At 35.7% G+C, this 23,712-nt stretch overlaps 1 protein-coding gene across 1 annotated transcript in view; it reads right to left on the bottom strand.

Moving 5' to 3' along the window:
- The window catches only part of LOC149241486 (calcium-transporting ATPase 8, plasma membrane-type-like), a 391,510-nt gene that overhangs the window by 247,292 nt on the left and 120,506 nt on the right, over positions 1–23,712 (bottom strand). The window contains exon 7 of the mRNA XM_089370563.1: positions 5,414–5,483. Coding sequence (XP_089226689.1) covers positions 5,414–5,483 — 70 coding nt within the window. The remainder of the gene's footprint in view (positions 1–5,413; positions 5,484–23,712) is intronic.

The following is a 23,712-nucleotide window of genomic DNA, read 5'->3' as shown; positions in this document are numbered from 1 at the left end:
GATGCAAGGAGAAGGTAAAAAGCTGAAGCCTATTCGTTATGGTCCATTCAAAATCCTCAAGAAGGTTGGAAATAATGCTTTTCAATTAGATTTGCCTTCCTACATGCAAATGTATTTTGTTGTCAATGTAGAGAACTTACGTTTGTATGAACCTCCTTTAATTGTTGATCATGAAAATGCTGTTCAGTTGCCATCTATAGAAGATTTCTCACCAGAATTCTTAGATGAGCTGAAAGAAGATACAATCCTTGACAGAAGGACACGCACTTCAAGGAAGGGCAGTGTAGATTATGTTCGGGTTGGTTTCAAAGGTAGCAAACCGAACAAGGCAAAGTGGATGGAGGTGGACAGAGTGAGGGAGATGTACCCTCACCTCTTTAACAGGTAGTTGAAGGCTTTTGGGGTCCAAAAGCTTCCCAATGGGGAGGCGTGATCAGGTGCTCATGTCCTAAGTGTCGTAAAATGCTTAAAATTTAAAGTGCTTAGAACTGGTTCAAAGTTGAATTACTGGAAAGTGCTCGTTTTCCCGATTCCGGCGCCGCAAACGGTTCGAAAAACGGTCACCGTATGAGGAAGTTATGGCAAAAAGAAGAATTTGTCTATAACATTAGAAATTGTAATTTTTCAAAAAAAAAAATAAAAAATGAATATTCCGTCGGGCACGAAATCCGAGGAAACCACCAAACATTAAATGTAACGTCAGTTAAGTTGGCGGAATTTTGGCAGGAGCGCCAAATTTGGCAGACCCGCCATAATTGGCAGAGCTATCTGGAGTTAACAAAAGTTAGCTGGAGTTTTTCTAGGGAAAAACTGGAGAAACTTTAAATGGCCATAACTTTGGCTAGGAAAGTCGGTTTTGGAAGATTTGTTTTTTGATTTTGGGTATTTCGACCTTCTGAAGCCATTGGTGCTGTTATTACAACCATCTGAGGTCATTTTCTGAGGTTTTGGAGCCGTGAATGTTTTAGGAGCCACCAAGGCCCAGTTTTGTGAAGACTGTATAGGGTTGCAGGTATCCATTGGAGGTGGTTCAATAGTCAATTCGAAAGGATTCAAGTGTTCTGAATCTATTTTTACCATCTATTTCTCCTGTAGCTGATTCTATTCAGCTGTATTTTCAATTTGAGCATTTAATAAAAACAAGGACAAGCCCGATTGGGAGCTTTGGACCCAGCAGATGTAGCCCTGGAGGGGGTGAACTACTTTCCCAACTTCTTTTGCATTTGTGGTTGATTTATTTTGCAGAAAAAATTTGTTTTAATGTGTTAAACAGTAAAAGGAAATAACTCTGCTATGCTTAAATGGGTCATGAACAACTGAAAATTTCATGTGTTTTCTTTCTGCAAGACATGGAAATCTTTTAAACATGTTTAATTCTGAATTGAATACCTTGCAAACAAATTTCAAGTAGTTTCAAATTCAGATCACCCATAGAGACCCTTTGTAGTCCATAGATGATTCTTGTCCACTTGGACCCCCTCCTACTAGGTTCCAAGACACAATGTTGCCTCAAGTTTTTCCCTTCTCACCCTTTGGAGAATCGTTTTCCCAAAACTTGAGATAATCTATCTCTAGGAAGGAGCGACCTATGCCCTTTTCCCTTCTTGGGATTTCCCTAACTATCTTCTTAATTGTCTTGGTGTGAAATTTTTCTCTGGCATCTTCCCCCACCATAATTTACATAGTTGGCCAAATGCAACATTTTATTAATATAAAATTATAAAAACATTTATTTACATCACATGTTCATACTTATCCTTAGCATGGGCCGATAGTCCATAAAAGTAAATTCACAAGAAGGTAAATGAAATATTTACAATTCATTGGGGATATTACACAGAAAAATAAAAAATTAAATTAAATTAAACATAAATAAAAGCAGAAAAATTAATAAGGCACGTTGTATAATCCACTATGAAGCAGATGATTATGAAATAGATGGGTGATTTCGTTCGTGCTCAATATGGAGTTTACACATGTTTCTCTTAAAACAAAAATAAAATATTCTCTAAATTCAGGGCTATAATAAAAAAAAAAATGAATATGCATGTTCAATTAGTTTTAATTAAAACATTAATAATCCCAACCTGACAATGGTCACTCTATTTGTTGTTGATATTACATAATATAATCTTATATTAACTTTAAAAAGAGATAAAGTAATTAAAAGTAAAACAAAGTGGTAATAAGATGTTTAAGCCTTGTAATAAAATATTTCATGTCCAAAGAAAAAACAGTAATTGAAGGTTAAAAAATAAAATTAAATAAATATAAAGTACTTCCCAATAAGAATAATAAGAGGGAGATGAGTAATTCATTCAATTCATAATATAAAATCAATATGTGACATTTAAAAATATTTGTAATAATAAAAAAAAAATCAATGTGGGTCATCAATAAAATATTTTAATATGCAGGAATAACTAATATTGATATATACTTGCCCAATGGGTGTAGAGCGGGCGGTGACAAGGTGTTTAGATAAGGTACTTTGTGCTGTAAAGGTCATTGGTTCAAAACTCTGTGGGAAAAATTCAAACCATGCTAAGGGTTGTTGTGGGCCAGATCGGGTAAGTTCCTTGGGTGATTTTGATGGCTTAGGTGCCACTACTCAATTTAAAGTTGTGCAAATCATATCAAGACACAAACGTAAAATTATATTAATAACATAAAACCATTTTAATGTGAAAAATGTAGTCCATGGATAAAATGTCTCAATGCACATGTTATGTAAAATATTTTAACATCAACTATCTTTATATTATATATTGTTAAAAAAATTATTTATATGTCATATAAAGTAATTGAAAAAAAGAAAAGTTTTTATGGTTAAAATGTTTGAAGTAATCTCACTATTTTACATTTTGCTATATATGTTCTCTTCAATTATCTCTAAAATCGAACAAAGAGATTTTTGGACTTACAAGTTTAAGTTGTGTAGTCTATATATCATTCCAAAATACAATTTAAACAATGAAAAATTATATATATATATATATATATAGAGAGAGAGAGAGAGAGAGAGAGAGAGAGAGAGAGTTGATCCCTTTCGGGGAATGCTAGATACGTGCTTGAGATGGATCTATATTGGTAATCAACCAACCTACTCTGGATGACATTGTAACAAGCATAGAGACTTTTAGAGTGAAAAGAGATTTGACCCTTCTCTGGGCTTGGTAGATACTAAGTTAAAATGGATCTAAACTAGTATTATATCAATTACATATATAAATAGAAATATTTATTTGTTGATAGATGTTGTTTACATTTAAATATGAGCTATGTGTAATTTTTTCAATACTTTTAAGACAAAATTGATACATAACATTTTTTTTGGTAAGCTTGGTAGGACCTTTCTTTTCATTATCATAAAAAAACAACTAGATTACATCCATATGCTCAGTGGTTAGGTAGTCTCAACCTACCCAGTGGGAAACTAGGTCCATTGGGCACCTAATAGCATGATAAGCCGTCCAATAACTAAATAGAATATAAGTCTATCCATCCACGCTAAAAATGTCTAATTTTCCTTAAATTGTCTAACATCTAAATATATGAAGGCATATTGAAGGTACTGAAAAGATAAAAATTGTTGCATATACTAATAATTAAAAGAGAAGTGATATGCTAGACTACTCGTCATCTGTTGAGTCAACTAGAGCCTGATCCTTGGCACTTGACCTAATGAGTTCATATTGCGGAATGCATGGGATATGCCTCTCAATATGGCTAAGGCGATCATTTTGCTGTTGTAACTGAATTTTGATTTGTTGAAAATCTTTGCTATAGTCTGGTAAAGCCTGAGTAGTCGTGGTCAATCCTATGGGGATGTGTTCTAAGGCTTTAACCAGGAAGCACTTTAATAGTCAATACAAGTGCATAGTCTTCTTATAATGAAAAACTCGACCTTGAGAATACCTTAGATCAAGCACCAAGGTCTCCCAATAATCTAAGTCAAGGTCCATCAGTCCCGCTGTATTAGTTAACTATTCTTCCCATTTGGCGATGAGTTGATGAACCATGACTGAGCTGCGTGATACATTGTCACTACTTCTTCAATAATCTTGGAGGTGGACTTGCATCTATGCTATTTCCTAGTAGATGTGCTAGGATTGTTGGAGGTACTTGCCGAATTGGCCTTCTTTTCGTGCCCACAAGAGCCCTGAATGGTCTGGCCTCTTCCAGAAGCAGCTCGGGCCATGATGCAGTGTTTGTGACACAAATAAAACAAACTGAAACCCACAAATTAATACCCAGAATGTTGACCCGAAACGAACCACAACCCAAGAGAAGATTATTGTCAGGGGTTGCACCTGAGAGGACTTGTCAAGGTAATTGATGGTGAGAACCACAACCCATGCAAAACCCAATGGTGGCCCCAATTTCGGACCCAAAGCCTTACAAAGAAAACGTCTCGATGTTCAGAACCATAAGTCCAACAACAATCAAAATGAATGAGGGCAGAATGACCAACAAAACCAATGTTTTGCAGATACCTGAGGATATCCAGACCATAGCCACAAAGTGCCAGAAGAGAACTAGGGTTGGGGTGCCCATGACAGAACCAAAGAGACCATGAGCAGCTCGTCAACCTAATCAATAGAACACCCATATGATCTAGAAAAATTCCATACAGCACAAACATCGGAATAAAGAAAAGGACATAACCTTCAAGAAATTCAGAGACGACCATAACCATTTCCAGAGAATACATTTCCCAAATCATTTTATACAAAGCATATCCCTTCTCCCATGAAACTCTCAGACAAGAAGAGTGTGTCATGACAGAGAAATAAGTTGAAAGACTAACCACACACCTGAGACCGATGACCTAAACTCACTTGAATGAACCTGAGACTCGCAAATTTCCACCACAGAATTTTGCTGCAGGTTGCAAGGATGCTCAATTCCAAACTTATGCCGAGCTCATATACAAACAAAATATTTTTATGGTTTAAACCTTTGTGTGATGCTCAATTTAAGAGGTGTAATTCCTTTAATTTAAGGGTGGTTGGCATGGTGTTAACACATGTCATGGTTATATGTATGCTAAGAAATAGTATAAATTCATCTCCACCTCAAATCTATCATGTACCTAAAGAGATAAATTTCTTGAAAAGATTTTTTTTTTTTAAATATAAAACTTGAAAAAATATTTACACCTGAAAATTTTGATCCCATAATAAATTTTAAATTAAAATAAATTTACACTATTCTGTAAATTAAATTATAATAATAATAGTAAAAATATAAATAAACCTGTATATAAAAATCTTCATTAAAAACTTTGAAAATTAAAAACATATACAACAAAAAAAAAATCGTTACCTGTAACCAGAACGACCAGGATCACAGCAAAAAAAACTTTGAAAGTTGAAAACATCTACAATAAAAACATAAATAAAATCGTTACCTATAACCAGAACGACCAGGATCACAGCAAAAAATATGCTTCCACCATCAAACCACCCTTCCTTAATGCCCTTCAAATTTCAAATATAAAACCTTTATAAGAAATAAAAAGTTAAAATTCCAATTACCAACACGTCTAACAAATTTAACATGAAGAAAACCAATCATTCCTGAAAGATTCTTTTGAAAATCAAAATTGTATAATGTTCATCATCCGAGGTACCATGTGATGGATTCCAGGATTGAAGTCACAAAGTTCAACTAGCACTAAAGAGGCCATTGTTTAAAAGGCCATTTTATTCAAATATTTGTCAAAATATAGATGAATTATTATGACACTTGAATAACTGGTAATATGAAAAATGAAGCCAAAATACATTATATTAACTTAAATTGGAACCATAATAGGTCAATAGGATTTAGGAAACACATGTTGAAATCCTTTTCAACCTGTATAAAAGAATATTTAAAGAATAAGGAGAAAACCTTTACATCTTAGGAATCAAGTCAGTTAGAAAATCAAATCTTGAAATACTAAAGAAACAAATTGTAAGTGAAAGGAAGGATTATTTACCATCATCGTGGAAACCAAAGATGACAAAGTCCACTCCAGGAACCAGTTTGTTTTAGAGAATGAACTGGAATTTCCAGGGAGTTAAGTTGAACAAAACATAGATATGGCCTGACACTCCAAATAAGTACTTTATAGAAATATGATCATATGACCTTAGTGTGGATGGTCGATGCATAGAAATATGATCATATGACCTTAGTGTGATGGTCGACGAATGAAGGATAATTACTCACAAGATTTCTATCAAGTTTTGATGCGAAAAATTTAAGTTTAATTTTAAATTTAAATAAAACATTACTAATGTATATTAATCATTCAAATTGTAGAAGATGATTTCTGGTTAGAAAATTGCTGCTGAAGCATCTTTGTAACCAATAGCCGGCAAGGAAGAATCCCTGGCTTGGGGCTTTTCTCATCAAGACCAGCGGTCTCGGGCTCGAATCGCCGCACAGGAAACTCGATCGCTTGGGTACGGTAAAGACGAGTGCGCAGGCATCCAAGAACATACCTAGAAAGAGATCACGAAACAACGATGGCGCCCACTATGCGGACAATGGATGCAACGACGATGAGATGTGTTGTTGGATCGATCGAAGATTATTTAAAAGCATCCATGACAGGTCTGCAGTATACAGAAAACAAAACTCGGCGGAAGAAGGGCTCAAAGCTCTACAGTTCTGCTTATGGGAAAAGAGAAGGGCTGCAGACAATGGTTTTTCATCCTTTGGGACAGTCTACAAATATGCACCATGGACATGCAGTGGTCAGGAGCTGCATGCAAAGCAAAAGGACAGCTCCAGCAGTACAGGGCACAGTGTGATGGAACGAGAAAAGACCGAGATGAGCATGGTCCCATGCAACCTGGGGTTTTGGACCCAATCATCAAACACATAGCAAACCAGCATGAGTTTAAACAGGGGACAAAAGTCCAGAGGCTGCGGCAGAGGGGTAGACCCAGATCCGAAGGATTTGTATTAGGTTTTTATCAAAACTATCTATGGGAAATCAATAATGTTATGGGTTTGGAGTACGGATCAAGTGACAGATCTGAAGCAAAATGCCCAAAATGTCACAAGTATTTCTACTCTATTACAAAGTTTGATTTTTTCTGGGAAAGTATTGCAGGCAAAGATTTATTTGAAAGACTATGGTATTCAAAGGAACTCTACCATTATCCAGAATCTATGGCTAAAAGGAGGTGCCCCAAGAGCAAGCACATATGACATATCATGACCGTCACACAAGGGTCAGGCTTCTTTCAAAGGTGTATTAAGAGGGAAAGCTGGTACTCAGGACAAACAAACCCCAAATTTGACAATTCCAGGTTTGTACATAGTAGAAAAGATGGAACAAGCTCCAGATCTGTCCATAAAATTACCAGAAATAAGTGGTCTCTTCAATACTTTACAAGCAAAAGCTATCATTTGTCGATTTAATGGTTTCTGACCCAAATCTGAAGAACTCAGTTATCTGTGTGCAAAAGGTTTCTTTGTTGTTCAATTTGATACTAAAAAAGATTACAATCATGTCATAAATGATGGACCATGGTTCTGGGGAAGGGTAGGGCTCTTCGTAACCCCATGACTCCCTGGTTTTGATGCAAACTCAATGGTAGTGTCAAAAATGTCAGTGTGGGTAAGGCTACATAACATCCCACAACCTTTTTGGTACCATCTGGTCCTAGAAGTCATCAGAAATTTTTTGGGAAGGTTCCTAAAGCTGGATCAAGAGAGAATGGACAAAGGGATCTTCACTTTTTCAAGTATTTGTGTGGATATGGACTTGATAAAAGGCCTTCCGAGATGCATTCATTTGACACACAAAGATCTCAAGTGGACACAGTGGTTAGATTTTGAAAAACATTCCCTTTAGATGTTGGGTTTGCCACCAAACAAGGCACTTGCAAAACTCATGCAAACAAGCACAGAAAAAAAGAAAAGAAAAAGAAGAGACCACAAAAACCAAAAGGATGGAAATTCCCAGAACCCCCATGACCGCAAAAACCAAAAGGATGGCAATTCCCATAACTCCCATCGCTAGATGAGGAAGATGAAGAAATGGATGAAACCGAGTAACAACTAGAGACAGAAAAACAACAAGGCTCTCAAGAGGAGGGACAAGAAAAGGAGGAAGAACAAAACAATCACGCAGAGAATCTGAATAGATCTACAACTGTTCCGACCCTTGAAAACCAATTAGAGGAAAAAAACAACAACTAAGGCACACATGTATCTAAAAGTTCTAATTCAAATAAAGAAGTTCTAAATATCTCCAGAAATAATGAACTCGCAATTGTCTCTACTACTCCATCACTTGGGGTTTGGCAAAATGTTGAAAAGAAAAAATGCAACAAAAGAGAAGTCTAGTTTCTCTGGCAATATGTAATTTTTTTTAGTAGCTCTGCTACTATGTGTGTGTCTTGTACACACTCATCCTGGGGACAAATTCCAAATGCTTTAGGCATACATTCAATGCAACTTTTCATTTTTATTAATAAAAAATTATTCACTTTTTCTTTCGAAAAAAACAATCATTCAAACTATTAAATATCAAAATATGCCGAATTTAATTATGTATATAGCAAATAGAATTAAATATAATAAAATTACTATAAGATATTTTAAGTTCTGCCATACATATAATTAAAGTTTTGAATAAAATGTATAGAGATTAAAATTTTAAATGGCATTTAGTCTTTAAAAATGTTCATAATTAAATAAATAGATAGTGCATTTGAAATTTGGTTTCTTAGTCTAACTCAATGGATCACTAAAATATGTGTTTTTTCTTGGTTAATAGTTTTAACAATGGTCAAGTATTATAACCAATATTGACGACTTTACTATCCATGAAGACTTTACCATCCATGAATAATGGGTAAGCACTTAGGACGGTTTTCTATGAGACTTCGTTGAAGAAACAATAGGTATTTCTGTTTACCATCCATGAGAAGGGCAAATACTTTGAAAGTTTTTCCTGAAATTTTCTTTGTAAAATAGATTTTATTTTAATTTTATGATTTTATTTTAATTTTAAATATGATAATACGTATATGCATATATGTAAATTCAAACCATAAAATATTAAATATGGAAATATGGAAATTCTGAGATAGAAATGTGAATACAGTAATTTGTTTTCATACATATAGTTCAAATTTTGAATGAAAATGCAAAAATTAACTCTCCAAATGACATTTAGGTTGTGGAGTCTAAAAATCGTGATACTATAATAAAATGAAGAGACAACACATCTAAACATTTTCTCATTAGTCTAACTCAATGGATCACAAGAAGCTGAAGTTTTATGTGTCTTGCTTAACCACTATTACGTTTAATGTTTTGAATCAATGGACATGGGCACCATTGTGAAAGATAAAGGTTTCATTTAGTTGATACCAATGAGCAATCTATTCATGTTTGAGGTTGTAATTTTAGAATCACACCATTCCTAATAAAAAGAATGCAAGAGGATATAAGTTGGGAAAAAATCCAATATCTATCTTCTCTATGTGATTTATCACTAACATCTTAAAGTGGTCTCCCAAAATTCAAAGTTAATGAAAGTAAAATAAAGGTAAATGTCAATTTTAAATTTAAGAACCAAGATTAAAATATAATGGTAATAGGTGGGTGCAAGTTAATGATTATTTTTCCTAAGGCATTAATAATGCCAAATATTGAAAAAAAATATTAATTTGAAAGGATGATATTTTTATAATGAATTTGAATATCGTGTAAAAAGATAAAATGTAAGAAATTAAAATAATTTTTTGAATACATATTTACAGTATTTGTGTATGACTATGTAAAAGTTGAATTTTTATCAGTAGTATGTTATATTTCATGCAAAATATAATGCATATGTTTATTAGTATAGGCCTTGAACACCTTAATGATTGAATTTCCTTTATATATATATATATATATATATATATATATATATATATATATATTCTAGAGAGCACATTGTTCTAGCTTAATGATATTTTATAAAGGAAAACTTTATATTTTTTTAATTAACAAAGTCGTTATATTCTTGAAATTAAAAGCCATAGTGTTAGTATATGGCACAAGGGTATTAACATTATCAAACTATTTATTTATTTATTTTAGTAGGGATAAGAGCTATTTTTTTTTAAGATTATGATATTTGTGAAGACAAAAATATATTAAAAATAGTAATGATTTGATGCATGCAAATCGTTTTATATTGTAGACACCATCCTTTCTCTAAGCCTCGACAATGTTGATCCCCTCTCTATAATTTCTCACGACTTGTTATACCCTCTTAAGTGCCACATGCATGCATTATTCCAAGCATTACTTGTCATTTACTGGATTTGTTGGTTATTTATCTACATAGTCCACTTTCACAATTGCTATTAGAAATTTTATTTATAACATTATTTTACTAGTAGTCTCTTTTTTTAATAATATATCAACTTTGTACTTCTATCTTTGCTTGTCCTTGTTTCAATGATGACCATGACTTCTACGCACATGCTTGGGAATCTCTAGGGAACCACCTCCCTCAAGTAATTTTTTTTTGTTTCTTCTAGTGCTTTTGCTCTCCTAATTTTATAGCTATATTGGTGCAAATGTGATAACTTAGAGTGTTTCCATTCTAGTTCACTAATAATTTTCCAGTTATATTTACTTCCATAGGGGCACAACTTATTTTCCATATTCCTTCCATGAGATCAACTCCTGGTAGCGGTTACTTTGTACTCCTACAACTAACTGTTTACTCACCTAGATTATATGGATACAATGATTGATACATACAACCAATAATTGCTTATTTCCTTCATAGGTACAATAAAACCTCATGTATTCCACATAATTGGTTCATGGATCTCTAGTTAATGAGGCCTTATAATTATATAGGTGTCCAACATGGGTTCAACCATCCTCCCCCCCGCCCTCTTTGGATTCTTTTAATTATACATTTACCTACAAGAGAATTTTGATTTGTTATACTAATGTTGTCGTCACTATTACATCCAAGACACAACAAGGGTTTTCTCAATATAAAAATTATTAACAATATGTATAGATGGCAAGTCCCTTCAAGATACGAGTGATAATCATTATAATGAAAAACCTTCATCATTTATTCGTACACAAATCTATAAAAAGGCATAACCTTACAACTATTAAAGAGTATACACCTTTTTGTTCCATCACCCTTTTCTCCTTCAAAGACCTTAGTTAGAGATGCCTACTTTTGGAAACCTTGAACTAAGTAACCAACACTCAGATTCTTATTTTAAACAACTTTTGTTTGATCCAAAAGGGATTGATGTTGGGCATGGAATCCCCCCACAACATGTTTTGGGGCTCGAGCCCAAGTTTTGGTCAAAGATGTTGTAAGACTTCACGAATTGCGGGCGCGAAGCGCGAAATGTATGTTGAGTCATAGGGTTGTTCGCCCTAAGTTTTGAAATGTAATGTAATGTCGTGTTGGCCTACCCATGGTTCGCGGACCATGGGATTGTATAAATATAGCGAGGCTCTAAGTTGTAAAGGAGGAAGAAAAATGGGAGATGGATAAATGTAAATGATCTAGTAGCGGATAGAGAAGAAGTCTAAGTGTCTTGGGTCGTAGTAGTAGGAAGAGACTCTGCAATTGAGTGCGCAGAGGCCTAGTAGAGTTCGCAGCTGAGTGCACAGGACGAAGTTGGGTCTGTAACCCAAGAAGAGGAATAATAAAGAGAAGTTTGATTCCAAATAATGTGTATCTTTTGTTGTATTATTTTCCATACATTTATACTATTTTGTTTATCGCGCACACTTATAATACTGAACATTGTTAAGTATAATTGGGTTCACACAGATAAGTTAAGTAATTGGGTAATATCGGGTTAATTGTAAGGACTTGGGTAATAACACAGATCACGCCTCGAACAGGACTGCGCGAAGGAAACATTGCAGGCTGCGAGGTACTAATAGGTGCGTAGAGCAACGTGTGCGCAAGATCAATCTGCGGGCCACTAAAAATCTTGAGACATCTCTACGGTGCAGAAACCTGGTTCTAGCACCCCCCCCATACTACTTCGGGTGATACCTACTTCTCTAAAAGACCTAATGGTGTCAATATGCAAACTAAGAGCCAAAGGATGCATTTTGTAGGTCATGTATGTGGGTTTAGGTTTTTTTTCTTACATTTGGATGTAGGATATCTTGAGTAAAGGCCTAAAGCATAGGTCCTACCACCATTTCGAGGAACCCTTCACCCGTAAGCTGTGCTCAAAAAATACAATTGTGCACATAAATATGCTTGGAGGTAAAATACCACCTTTGTAGGTGTTGCTTTTCTCATGTGTATTAATCATGATAATATTCATTTATGTCTTAAGACTTGGGTTTCCACCCTCAAAATATCTAGGACACTAAATTCTATACCTAGTTCTAAAAATTCCATAATATCATCAATATCCCCACTCATATGGTAAAGATAAGCTTAAGAGGTCATGTGTAGTGGATCAAGGTGTTTTTCTTAAACCTTGATTCTTAGAAGCTTCCTTTATGGCGTAAGGTATATGGGTTTCCTCCTTTATAAATTTTTAAGGTCCAAGGAATCATGCACCCTGCATAAAAAATTCCCCAATAGCACCCATATGCCTATCGAAAGGAAGGGATAACATTAAAAGGTTTTGTGTTGTGGTTATAAATGTTTTCCATATATGTTTTTTCCAAAATATTGCTTTATGTCCAATCAAAAAATTTCTTCCCTCGACCATGTTAAGGGAATCAATATTCATAAATAGTGCTCAAAATATTATAGTGATGCATGTATCCCCACTTGGAAGACAAGGATGCCCTCGAGATGTTAAGTGTGGTGGTTCAAGTTATTGGTCCAAGGACCTTGATACATAGACTAAACCTCTACAACCCAAGGCCCATGTTTCCTTCCATTTCCATGTCAAGAACCCCAATAGCCATACTTAATGCTCAAATTCTCTAATACCACTTGTTTTTTTCATTTGTAGGTCTTTTCTCTGGAACATAGAGGACGAGAATAGAAGCTATAAACAACTAGTGAGGACAACGATCATAAAAAAGGTATCGGTCCATCCCACTTTTCTTTTCATTGGTGAATTGATGATAGTTAAACCTAGGGAAAGTTTCTTGTTACAATTCATTTTGTTCTAAATTTGGGTGCCAAATATAGGGAGGTCGCTCTTGTCTTCAAGAGGGATTTGTCCATTAACAATAATTTTTTTCTTTTCCTTATATATATATTTTTTCCAAATTATTCATTGTATAATTTCCTCTTTAGCTTTAGTCTTGAATCTTGTCTGGTTCGAGTTAAAGCACACCCAAAATATGGGCCTATGTTTTCAACAATTTCCAAATAATATATTTCTCACAAAAACATTTATGCATGGGAAACATAGGGGTAAAGGTAGGTTTTTCTCATAAATTCGCTAGATAGTGATCTATAAAGACGTCCAAATGTTCCCACTAGGGGTGATAGTAGAAATTGGAGCTAAGGTGAAAGAAAATAGAGGATTTCTTAGTATCCAAGGATGAAAAATCCTAGTGGTATATGCTATTGATTTTTCCATGAGTTAGACGATCACACTATTGTTTTTCTAAGCAAATTCTAGTTTTCCTATCAATACTAAAATTTGCCTATCTTGGAGGCCAACTCATGCATGTTGAAGGACATTTCTCGATAAACATATGACCATCCCTCTTAGTGGTAATATGTACATTTAAACCTCTTATTAGTCATGACAAGCTAGAAGAAAGATGTAATGTGTTATTGTGAGAAGAACAATACATAACATGATTAAGAATATTTCTCAAGTTGGGGTTTCTCTGTACCATTAGATAGGGATCATCATATCTCCCAAGATTGTCTTAGAATTTACAAGAATGTTAGTCCCTAGCTCCTTGACTCTTTCTTTGTAATTTGTAGACATTTTCTACCCTAGAGGAATAGGCATGGCTGCTAAAAATCATTGAGGAATTTCCCAAAATCTACTTTTTTGGATTCTATGAGTATTCTAAATGATGAATTATATGCCCTCTTCCATAATTCTCTTTGGCTCGTCATCAAAAACAATATTAGAGATCATGAAAAACTCTCAAACTTTCAAATTACATTGTAACACTCATTTTTAATCCCCCGCATTTTGTAATATGTATTTAAGATTGACAATATTGGATAACTAGCATGGATACTTGATATAATACTGATTGTGTATATGCTTATTTCATATTTTAATATATATGCAAAATTTGAAGAAAGGAGTAGCCAAATCACACACACTAATTTTTGAGGGTAAGTTGTAAGGGGGAATCTAGGAGGTCTTTGTGTCTACCTAAATTTTTTACCCAAACCTCTAACCCGACAAATAAATTTACCAAATTTCTCTAGGTATATGGGCCAAATCCCACCTTACAAGTTTATGTTGGCCAAAATTCTCTAATAGGGAACCCTGAGAATTCCCATGATGAAGAATGCATGAAGAAGAGGGGAGAGGAAAAGGTTGGGTATAGAGAAAGAGTAGGAGAGGAAGGAAATGAATTGTAGAGAACCTGCATACCAAAAACACGAAATGAATTTAAACAAAAACAAATAGAGATGATAAAAACCTCTAAATCTCAAAAAAATGAGTTTGGGAATTGAACTCCAATTGAATATAAAAATGACTTGGAAGTTAGTGAAGAATTCAAGATGAATCAGAGGGAAAATAAAAAATCATGTGTGCTTTTCTACTCAAGTAGGGGGGAAATGAGGAGCATTGAGTGACTACAAATTCAATGAAGGAATCCCTTTACACATTGAGTAGGCCCAACTTAGACATACTTGTTGGCGTTATTAGGCCCTAGTTTAATAGTTAGGGAGAAGAATCATGATTTCCTATATATATAAAGGAGAGTGGCCTTCATAAGTCCTATTGTGCATTGGAATTTATTAAATCATGTGGTGAAGCTTCACTTAAGGCATCCAATATATCTTGGGGGTGCCTAGCTACAAAAAAGAGTGCATTGAATATTTTCCTTTGGTTCTTTGGGGAGTGGACCTCTCTTCATTTGTTTAGGAAACATAAGATAAGTGTATTTTTCCTTCAGGAGAATTATCAATGCACGTGCCTATATAGGCTTCTAGTTTAAGGAAATGACCATGTTATGCATTATTATATGACTTTTGTTGTGATGTGGTTAAGTATTGTGTGCAATGGTAACTTGAAGATATTGGATTAATTTTCCTAGTTACTAGTTGTAAACTTTTATAGGACGAAATGTGATATTATAGAAGTGATCATACCAATGTGTAGTTGTATTAAATTTGAGTTTAATGGTTATATGAAATGGAATGGTATAATATAGTTGGAGATATTGGATCTCTATGAATTTTGATGATGATTTTTAGCTAATTTATGTGTTGTATCCATAAAAAGGAGTGAGGATATTTTTCCTATTTGTTGGGTCAACATTTCAAAATGGCCCCTAGTCATCTCCTTCTTATTTTTGCTTCTCGTAAGAATTCCTATCCAAGGACATAATATAATAGCTATTAGGGAGTGATATTTTTTAAGTCTTTAAAAGTTTGTAAACAATTATTTTTCCATGTTAAATTAATTTCAGTTATCTAAAACTAGCCCAAAATATTATCAAGACTTATTGGAATTTCAGGGATGGAATATCGAGATCCTTTCAAATTCGAGGATTGGAGACCTTCACCCCATCCCCTAGTCACATGGATTTACAAAGGGCATATGACCAAATGCTCAAACAAATGCAGCTAAGTGGAACAATGAGAATTAGTTTGTCAGGAGTTTATGGGTTGGATTTCGGGACCTTCCATTAAAGTATCTCCTTGAATTCACAGTATTAACATAGTTTGGTCGGAGACAATTAGTTAATAGAGACAATGTGTGACAAGTAATGTTTTGCTATCAGCCTTTGTATATAGTAGTGTTGGTCCAATGACATATTGAGAGTTTGGTGTTAGTGGCATCCCTAGATCCCTCCCACTTGTAAACCTCGATATGGATAGGTTTTGGCATTTCCATTATTTGACGAGAACCATACCGTCAATAGATGGGACATTATTGGACCCTGACCATTGTGGCTTATTGAATTAAGGATTAACCCTTGTAACATTTAGGTTCAACATCTTTGAACCTATCTCCTAATTGTATGGCTAGTGGGAATTATGACCAAGTGTTTTTTCAGAAGGGGCTTAAGCCCTAGGAGGGTGGAATATCGAGCTATCGACAATTGGGTACTAAGATCAACTAGTAAGTAATTCTCGAGGGAGGATCCAATGCTAACCAATCCTAAAATGTCGTTGATTCACCAATTATTTAATGTCACAAGATAGTTTATTATCAACCCCATTAGTTATTTCGTACCAAATTTTAGGTCTATATAGCCCTCGAGGATTAGGAGATTACTCAAAGTGCTCAAAGGAGTGAGTCCCAAATGATAAAAAGCTTGACATGACCATGATTTAACAAGGTTTTGTTCTATCTACTACTGCGGAGTGTTGAACTATTAGCTATCAAAGTTTCAGGAATTAGGTATTGGTATTGTTGGGACTAGTTGTTGGGCCTCCAACCTAATACCAATTAAACCTGATAAGGAAGATGATGTGGTATTTGATGTGGAAATAGATGTGGAAATAGCATTGCAACTAATCTATGATCAACATGAAAAATGATGTGGCACCAATATGGAATGATGGCATGGAATCATGTGGCTCAATGGCATGGTAGGAGTTGACATTGACTACATCATCCCAGATATTAAGATATCATATGTCAACATGTCATTCAAGCAAGATGTCGGGATGTTGAGGGGTGGGTGGGTCCCACACTTGTTTTTTTATGGGTCCTGGTGGATAGAGGCCCAAGGTACTGACTAGAAATGTTTCATATTATTATGTATTAGGAGGTCAAAAAATCACTATTGAGATTTAGATGGTTGGGGGTTGGGATGTTGGGTGGTTAAATGACCTTTTCTCGCACCTAGTAACCTAATAATTGATGTGCATACATGGGAGGATTAGTTGGCTGATGTGATCCAACAAGGTATTGAAACATGTCATCATATTGAATCTAATATGGTTTATAGAGGACAAATCTTCTAATGGCTCTAACTTTTTTTTCTAGAACTCATATATTAATAGAATTTATATCATCAGAATTCTCTCAATGAATAGAAGGAAATGTTGACCTTACAAATATGTTTTGAGAAGGTTGAAGGAAGAGGAATTTTGATAACCACACTTCCTTAATGAAACATAGAAGTTCGGGTTTAGATACTTTCCTTTAGTTAGAATTAATGGTTTGGGTATGTTACAAGTAGTATCAAAGATCCAAATTCAATCACCAGGCCTAAAGGGATACAAATACACCATAGATATGAATGTGGATTTTAAAGGTTGTTAATTCAAAAAAATGGATTAAAATTTTATCTAATTATATCTCGCATGTCTAAGTTTGATCTACAACTATAGCATAGCATAAATTTTAGACCATATTAGTTCAATGCGAGTGTAACCAAGGAAATTAGGTATGTTCAAATATTACTAAACTCTAAGTCTAACAAGATGTGTGTTATTTTACCACATAAGAAGAATTTCCAATAGGAAAAGGGAAAATGTCATGCAAGATGGTATTATTCCCTTTAGAATAATCTTACATGTTAGATGTGAGGAATTCAAAGGAAGGAGGAATGTGGAAACACCTCCAAATCAACTAGAAATGGTGAAAAGCTTGATGGAAAAGAATGAAAGATTAAATCCAGGAACAAGAAAGGAAAGTAGAATTGAATGTAGTGTTGTTACAAAGTTTTTTTGAAGTAAAAAATCAAATTTAAAAAATTCCAACTTCAAACAATGTTGAGAGAAAAGCCTCACAAAAATTGTAAATCTCATTAGTGATCCAGGTCCGAGTGTGACAAAGGACCCTTCCAAGACCTTTACTTTCATGATGTGATAAATTGAATTTCTAAAAGAACATAAGTGAATACATCTACATGTTGTAAAGAAGAGGAACATGTCAATCATCAACACATGAAAACATAAGTCGTTGATAATGGAGTTCGTTGAGGAGGGACTATGTCTTTGGGCCCCGATGTGAAGATGGTGTAGGCCGTTGCATTAAGTGTTGTCAATAGTGATGATGTACATAAGAGGTGATATCGCTATCATACAAGGAAAATGCCCTCACTTAGGAGTGGCTCGAAGTTATGTTCCACTATAGGAACTCCCATTCAAAAGGACTCCTATCAGTATGACATACACACTCATGCATGATGATAATGAGCATCCTGCCGACATGGCATGAAAGGAATCTCAATTCAAACATACATGGCGACACATGAGTATCCCATCAACATACAACAAAGGGATCTCAAAATACAACACGATGAATCATGACAACAAGTACATCACACAAATGATTCCGCATCACATCAAGAAGGAACCATGAAAACAAGAGACAAGATCCCACATGAAACAGGGATTTGTGCAGCACAATACATAGAAAAAGAAATACATGAAGACATTGCATATACGTCACATCCAGTGCCATCTAAAGAATAGGATGTCAAGCTGCTGAAGCTATTTGGACCATTGATCTCACAGCATTGAATCACAGGGAAATGATTGCTTGCACATGAATGCTGACACCTGCATTCCACTTAGAAAATTGGTCGAAAAATGAAATGAGCAAATAGAAAATCTGAACACACCATCACATTTGTGGCATCAAATAGTGCAAAATTGTCTGTCAAATTTCTGAATTATGAGAAAGTGGAAATCTGGGGCTCAAAGGAATCTTTTAGATTCCCCCTAGATTCCTCAAAGATTCCATCCTTTGAGTCCTATGTAAATAGGCTGCCCAAATCAGGAAACTGACTCCGCCATCAGGTTCATGTCGCCAAGAGGTGTAAAATCGACATAAAGTTTTTCCAATTTGGACACTGCAAAAATTTCACCCTCCTGGAAATTTTGCTTAGTCATGGTTCCACCTGCAATAAATTAATTAAAAAAAAATGTCTCATTTTCCGTGCCCACTCCTGGTTCCTCCATGTTTCCTGGGCGCACTGGTGAAATGAAGGTTTATATAAGTTTGTTGGCAGAGTAATCAAAGAAGGTGGTTTGACATAGTGGTAAATGATGCAATTTGTTGAGGAGGGGTCAGGTGGTCAAACCTTGCCCCTCCCATTTTAATACCTTATTGATTTAAACAAAACAACCCTCATGTTTGGGGGGGTTGGGTCTGCATTGGGCTTCCTACCCCATAACTCCCACAACCCTTTGTTATTGTTTAGTGGGCACATTTATTGGAAGCGCGTATTAAATTGTTTTGGGTTATTACTGGTGGCACGTTATATGAGGCTGCCATGTGGGCGGGGCTGACCCTCCCGCCGGTTGTGGGTTCAACACCCACCGGCCCCTCCATTAATAATACGATGGTTTATGGTGAGGTATGGGGTGGTGGGGGTGGTGGCCCACCACCTGCCCTTATATATATATCTATATATATATATATCTATATATATATATATATATATATATATATATATATATATATATATATATATATATATATATATATATATATATATATATATATATATATATATATATATATTTAATTAATTTTTTAATCATATTAAGGCATTTTCGAAAATTTCAAAATTTGACCGAAGGAGTCAAATTAAGTAGGCCACAAATTCGCTCGGAATCTGGCATAGGTTGGCTGGAATCTGGTGGCCAGATTTTGTCCAAAACACTACCTCCTTAATCCTGCCCAATCAGCAAAAGTCAACCAAAACTTTGATTGCCTCTATCTTCCTCATCCGCACTCAGATTGACGAACCGTTCACACCACCACGATCAAGGCAACAAGATGTTTAACATGAACCTAGTTCGAGCATAATCCAAACACTTTGATTTTTGACCCTTCCTGAGTCCTCTTGGACTTCTGCATGTTTCTGGAGCCACCTGGATCAATCCCCCCCAATGAGGACCTTTTGGTCCTCCAAATTCATGAAAAATAACCTGCAACTTCTCTGTACCTTGTCTGCATCACAAGCATCCCGAAAGGCCTCGCTTCCATCTCCTTCACCTTTGTTCTTTAGAGCCTTAAGCGATGAGACAACACCTACAACCTCTGCAACATATAGTACATTTTTTTGCAAATTATTTGCTTAACTTACATGACCAACTAATGACCCAAGCATCCCATACTTGCCACAAGTTTATAACATGTACTCGATGGTCAAGTTTACATCAAAATGGAAACAATACCCTAGCTATGAAAACAAGTCCAACATATCATTTTTGCTTCAACAAGTGATGGAAAACACATCATCACTGCAACACATGATTTACAATGATAAGAACAAACACTATTTGTTTTGACAAGTGATGGAAACACGACATCAGTTTCACAGTTTATCATGCAACTCAAAATAAGACCAGACATCATTGTTGCTGAACAAGTGATGGAAACCACATGACCACTTTTACTTTTGAAATGCAACAAATGACCTACAAAAGCACAACCATGACATTACAACATATCTAGAAACCAATTTTCACTTATCAATGCGAATGGGTCGCCTCCTTGTGGCAGTTTTTCTTGTTGAACAATCGTTTCACCCGGTTCATGTGCCAACACTCTGTCTTTAAGGCAATGTTCTGGATGGGGCCTCCAACAAGTGGCTCTTTGATGGCCACTTTTGTTGCAATGAATGCAATAGGTTTTCTTCCTCCAAATCTGTTTAAAATTTTTCTTTACCTATTGTTGAGATGGTATTTCACACCTCATCCTTTTTTGTGCTGCCATTCTTTTCCAACACTTAGAAAATGTATGGTTATGTAATCCACAAAAGGTACATGTCTTTCGATTCCATGTTTTACGTTCATCATTAACAACATGATTATAATCGAAATGAACATTCGAATGTCAAGAGTGGTTATACCTTTCCTTGTTGTCTCTGGTATAAGTATGGCGATGAGAGCTTGCCTCAACTCTTTCCCTACAATGGAAATTGCCATGGGATGATGGGGATGTGCTCCCATCATTTTCTTTCCTCGGAAATTTTGACGATGTCTCGAAAGAATCTAGGACCTTTGAGCATTCTCCCTCGGTGTATCTCAAGCCTACAAATCGATGTTTATGCATAACCTCCAATGGTTGAGTTATGCCTTGGTTATTAACACCAAGTTCTCTTCCCTCCTCATGCCTTGTCTAGGTAAGGAGCCTCATGTCCGTCCCTGTAATTGGTATCTCCAAATATCTAGTAGAAATCATACTATGTGAAGATGAAATCGAAAGGAAATCAAAATATTTTACCTCCTCTGTCGATTCAGAAAGAACTAATGAGGGCTGCTCATCATCTGTTATTGGTGGTTCGCTAGCTGTCTCAACGCATTCCCCAACTTCCTTTCTGACATACCGAAGTCCTGTTTGACATGGTAATTCCTCTACTTTGATGGGGTTGACAATGCCTTGGCCATTGACGCCCAAGCCTTTTCCTTCATACCCCATTCTCTTCAATAGTTTGGAGCCAATTCTTGTGGTATGATTTTCGAAAACAACGAAATCATCATCAGGAAACATACATGAATTTAGAGAATTACATTTTACCTCACATGGGTGATGCTACAACTTTTCCAAGACCTCATCCCTTGCTTGCAGTTGTCGTAGCAAACTATGTTTCTCCTCTTTCCCTTAATGTAGAAGCATCTTTAATTCAATGTTCTCTGTTTGAATATTCTAGTTGTTGTGCTTCAGTTCTTCTAGGGCCTCTTCAGTGGCTCACAACTAAAGCTGCAATCACTCTTTTTCCTCTGTCTCTTTCTATGGAGTTTCATACATTATTTCCACTCTTTCGGAAATTTTGAGCATGGTCTAGTACATCACCTTTTCATCCTCTGTTGCTGCACGTTCCATTGTTCATGCTTGCAATTCACATCAACACAAAGACCACTCTGATACCACTTGATCTAGGTCCAGGTGTGACAAAGGACCCTTCCAAGACCCTTTACTTTCGTGATGTGTTAAATTTCATTTTTAAAAGAACATAAGTGAATACATCTGCATGCTGTAAAGAAGAGGAACATGTCAATCATCAACACATGAAAACATAATTCGTTGATAACGGAGTTTGTCTAAGAGGGACTACATCTCCGGGCCCCGATTTAAAGATGGTGTAGGCTACTGCATTAAGTGTTTTCAATAGAGATTATGTACATAAGAGGTGATGTCGCTATCATACAAGGAAAATGACTTCACGCAAAAGTGGCTTCAAGAGATGTTCCGCTACAGGAACTCTCAGTCAAAAGGACTCCTATCAGTATGACACACACACTCATGCATGGTGATAATGAGTATCCCACTGACATGGCATGAAAGGGATCTCAATGCAAACATACATGGCGACACATGAGTATCCCATCAACATACAACAAAAGGATCTCAAAACACAACATGACGAATCATGACAACAAGTACATCACACAAATGATTTCGCATCACATCAAGTAGGAATCATGAAAACAAGAGACAAGATCCCACATCAAACATCAAACAGGGATCTGTGCAGCACAATACATAGCAAAAGAAGTACATGAACGCACTGCATATACCTCACATCCAGGGCCATCTGAAGAAGAGGATGTCAAACTTCTGAAGCTGTTCAAACCATCGATCTCACAGCGTCGAATCGCATGGAAATGATTGCTTGCACATGAATGCTGACACCTAAATTCCACTTAGAAAAGTGGTCAAAAAATGAAATGATCAAATAAAAAATCTGAACACGCCATTAAATTTTTGGCGTCGAATAGTGCAAAATTGATTATCAAATTTCTGAATTATGAGAAAGTGGAAATCTGGGGCTCAAGGAATCTTTTAGATTCCCCCTAGATTCCTCAAATATTACCTCCTCCGAGTCCTCTACAAATTGGTTGCTCAGATCAGGAAACTGACTCCACCATCGGGTTTGTGTCACTGAGAGGTGTAAAATCGACATAAAGTTTGTCCAATTTGGACACTGCAAAAATTTCACCCTCTTGGAAATTTCGCTCAGTGATGGTTCCACCTACAATAAATTAATTAAAAAAAATTGTCTTGATTTCCGTGCCCACTCCTAGTTCCTCCATGCTGCCCAGGCACACTAGTGAAATGAATTTTTATATAAGTTTGTTGGCAGAGTAATCAAAGAAGGTGGTTTGGCATAGTGGTAAATGAGGCAATTTGTTGAGGAGGGGTTAGGTGGTCAAACCTTGCCCCTCCCATTTTAATACCTTATTGATTTAAACAAAACAACCCGCATGTTTGGGGGGTTGGGTCTGTATTGGGCGGCCCCCCCCATAAGTCCCACAACCCTTTGTTATTGTTTGGTGGACGCATTTATTGGAGGGGCGTATTAAATTGTTTTGGGTTATTATTGGTGGCACATTATATGAGGCTGCCATGTGGGCGTGGCTAGCCCTCCCTTCGACCATGGGTTCAACTCCCACTGACCCCTCCATTAGTAATATGATGGTTTATGGTGAGCTGTTGGGTGGTGGGGGCGGTGGCCCACCACCTCTCCTTATATATATATATATATATATATATATATATATATATATATATATATATATATATATATAATCATATTAAGGCATTTTCGAAAATTTCAAAATTTGGCCGAAGGAGTCAAATGAAATAGGCCAGAAATTCACTCAAAATCTGGCCC

This window comes from Pinus tabuliformis, chromosome 8 (genome assembly GCF_031772625.1).
Source record: "Pinus tabuliformis cultivar Carrire ecotype Pingquan chromosome 8, CPIR1, whole genome shotgun sequence".
NCBI lineage: Eukaryota > Viridiplantae > Streptophyta > Pinopsida > Pinales > Pinaceae > Pinus > Pinus tabuliformis.
This window is presented reverse-complemented; position numbering and strand designations above follow the sequence as displayed.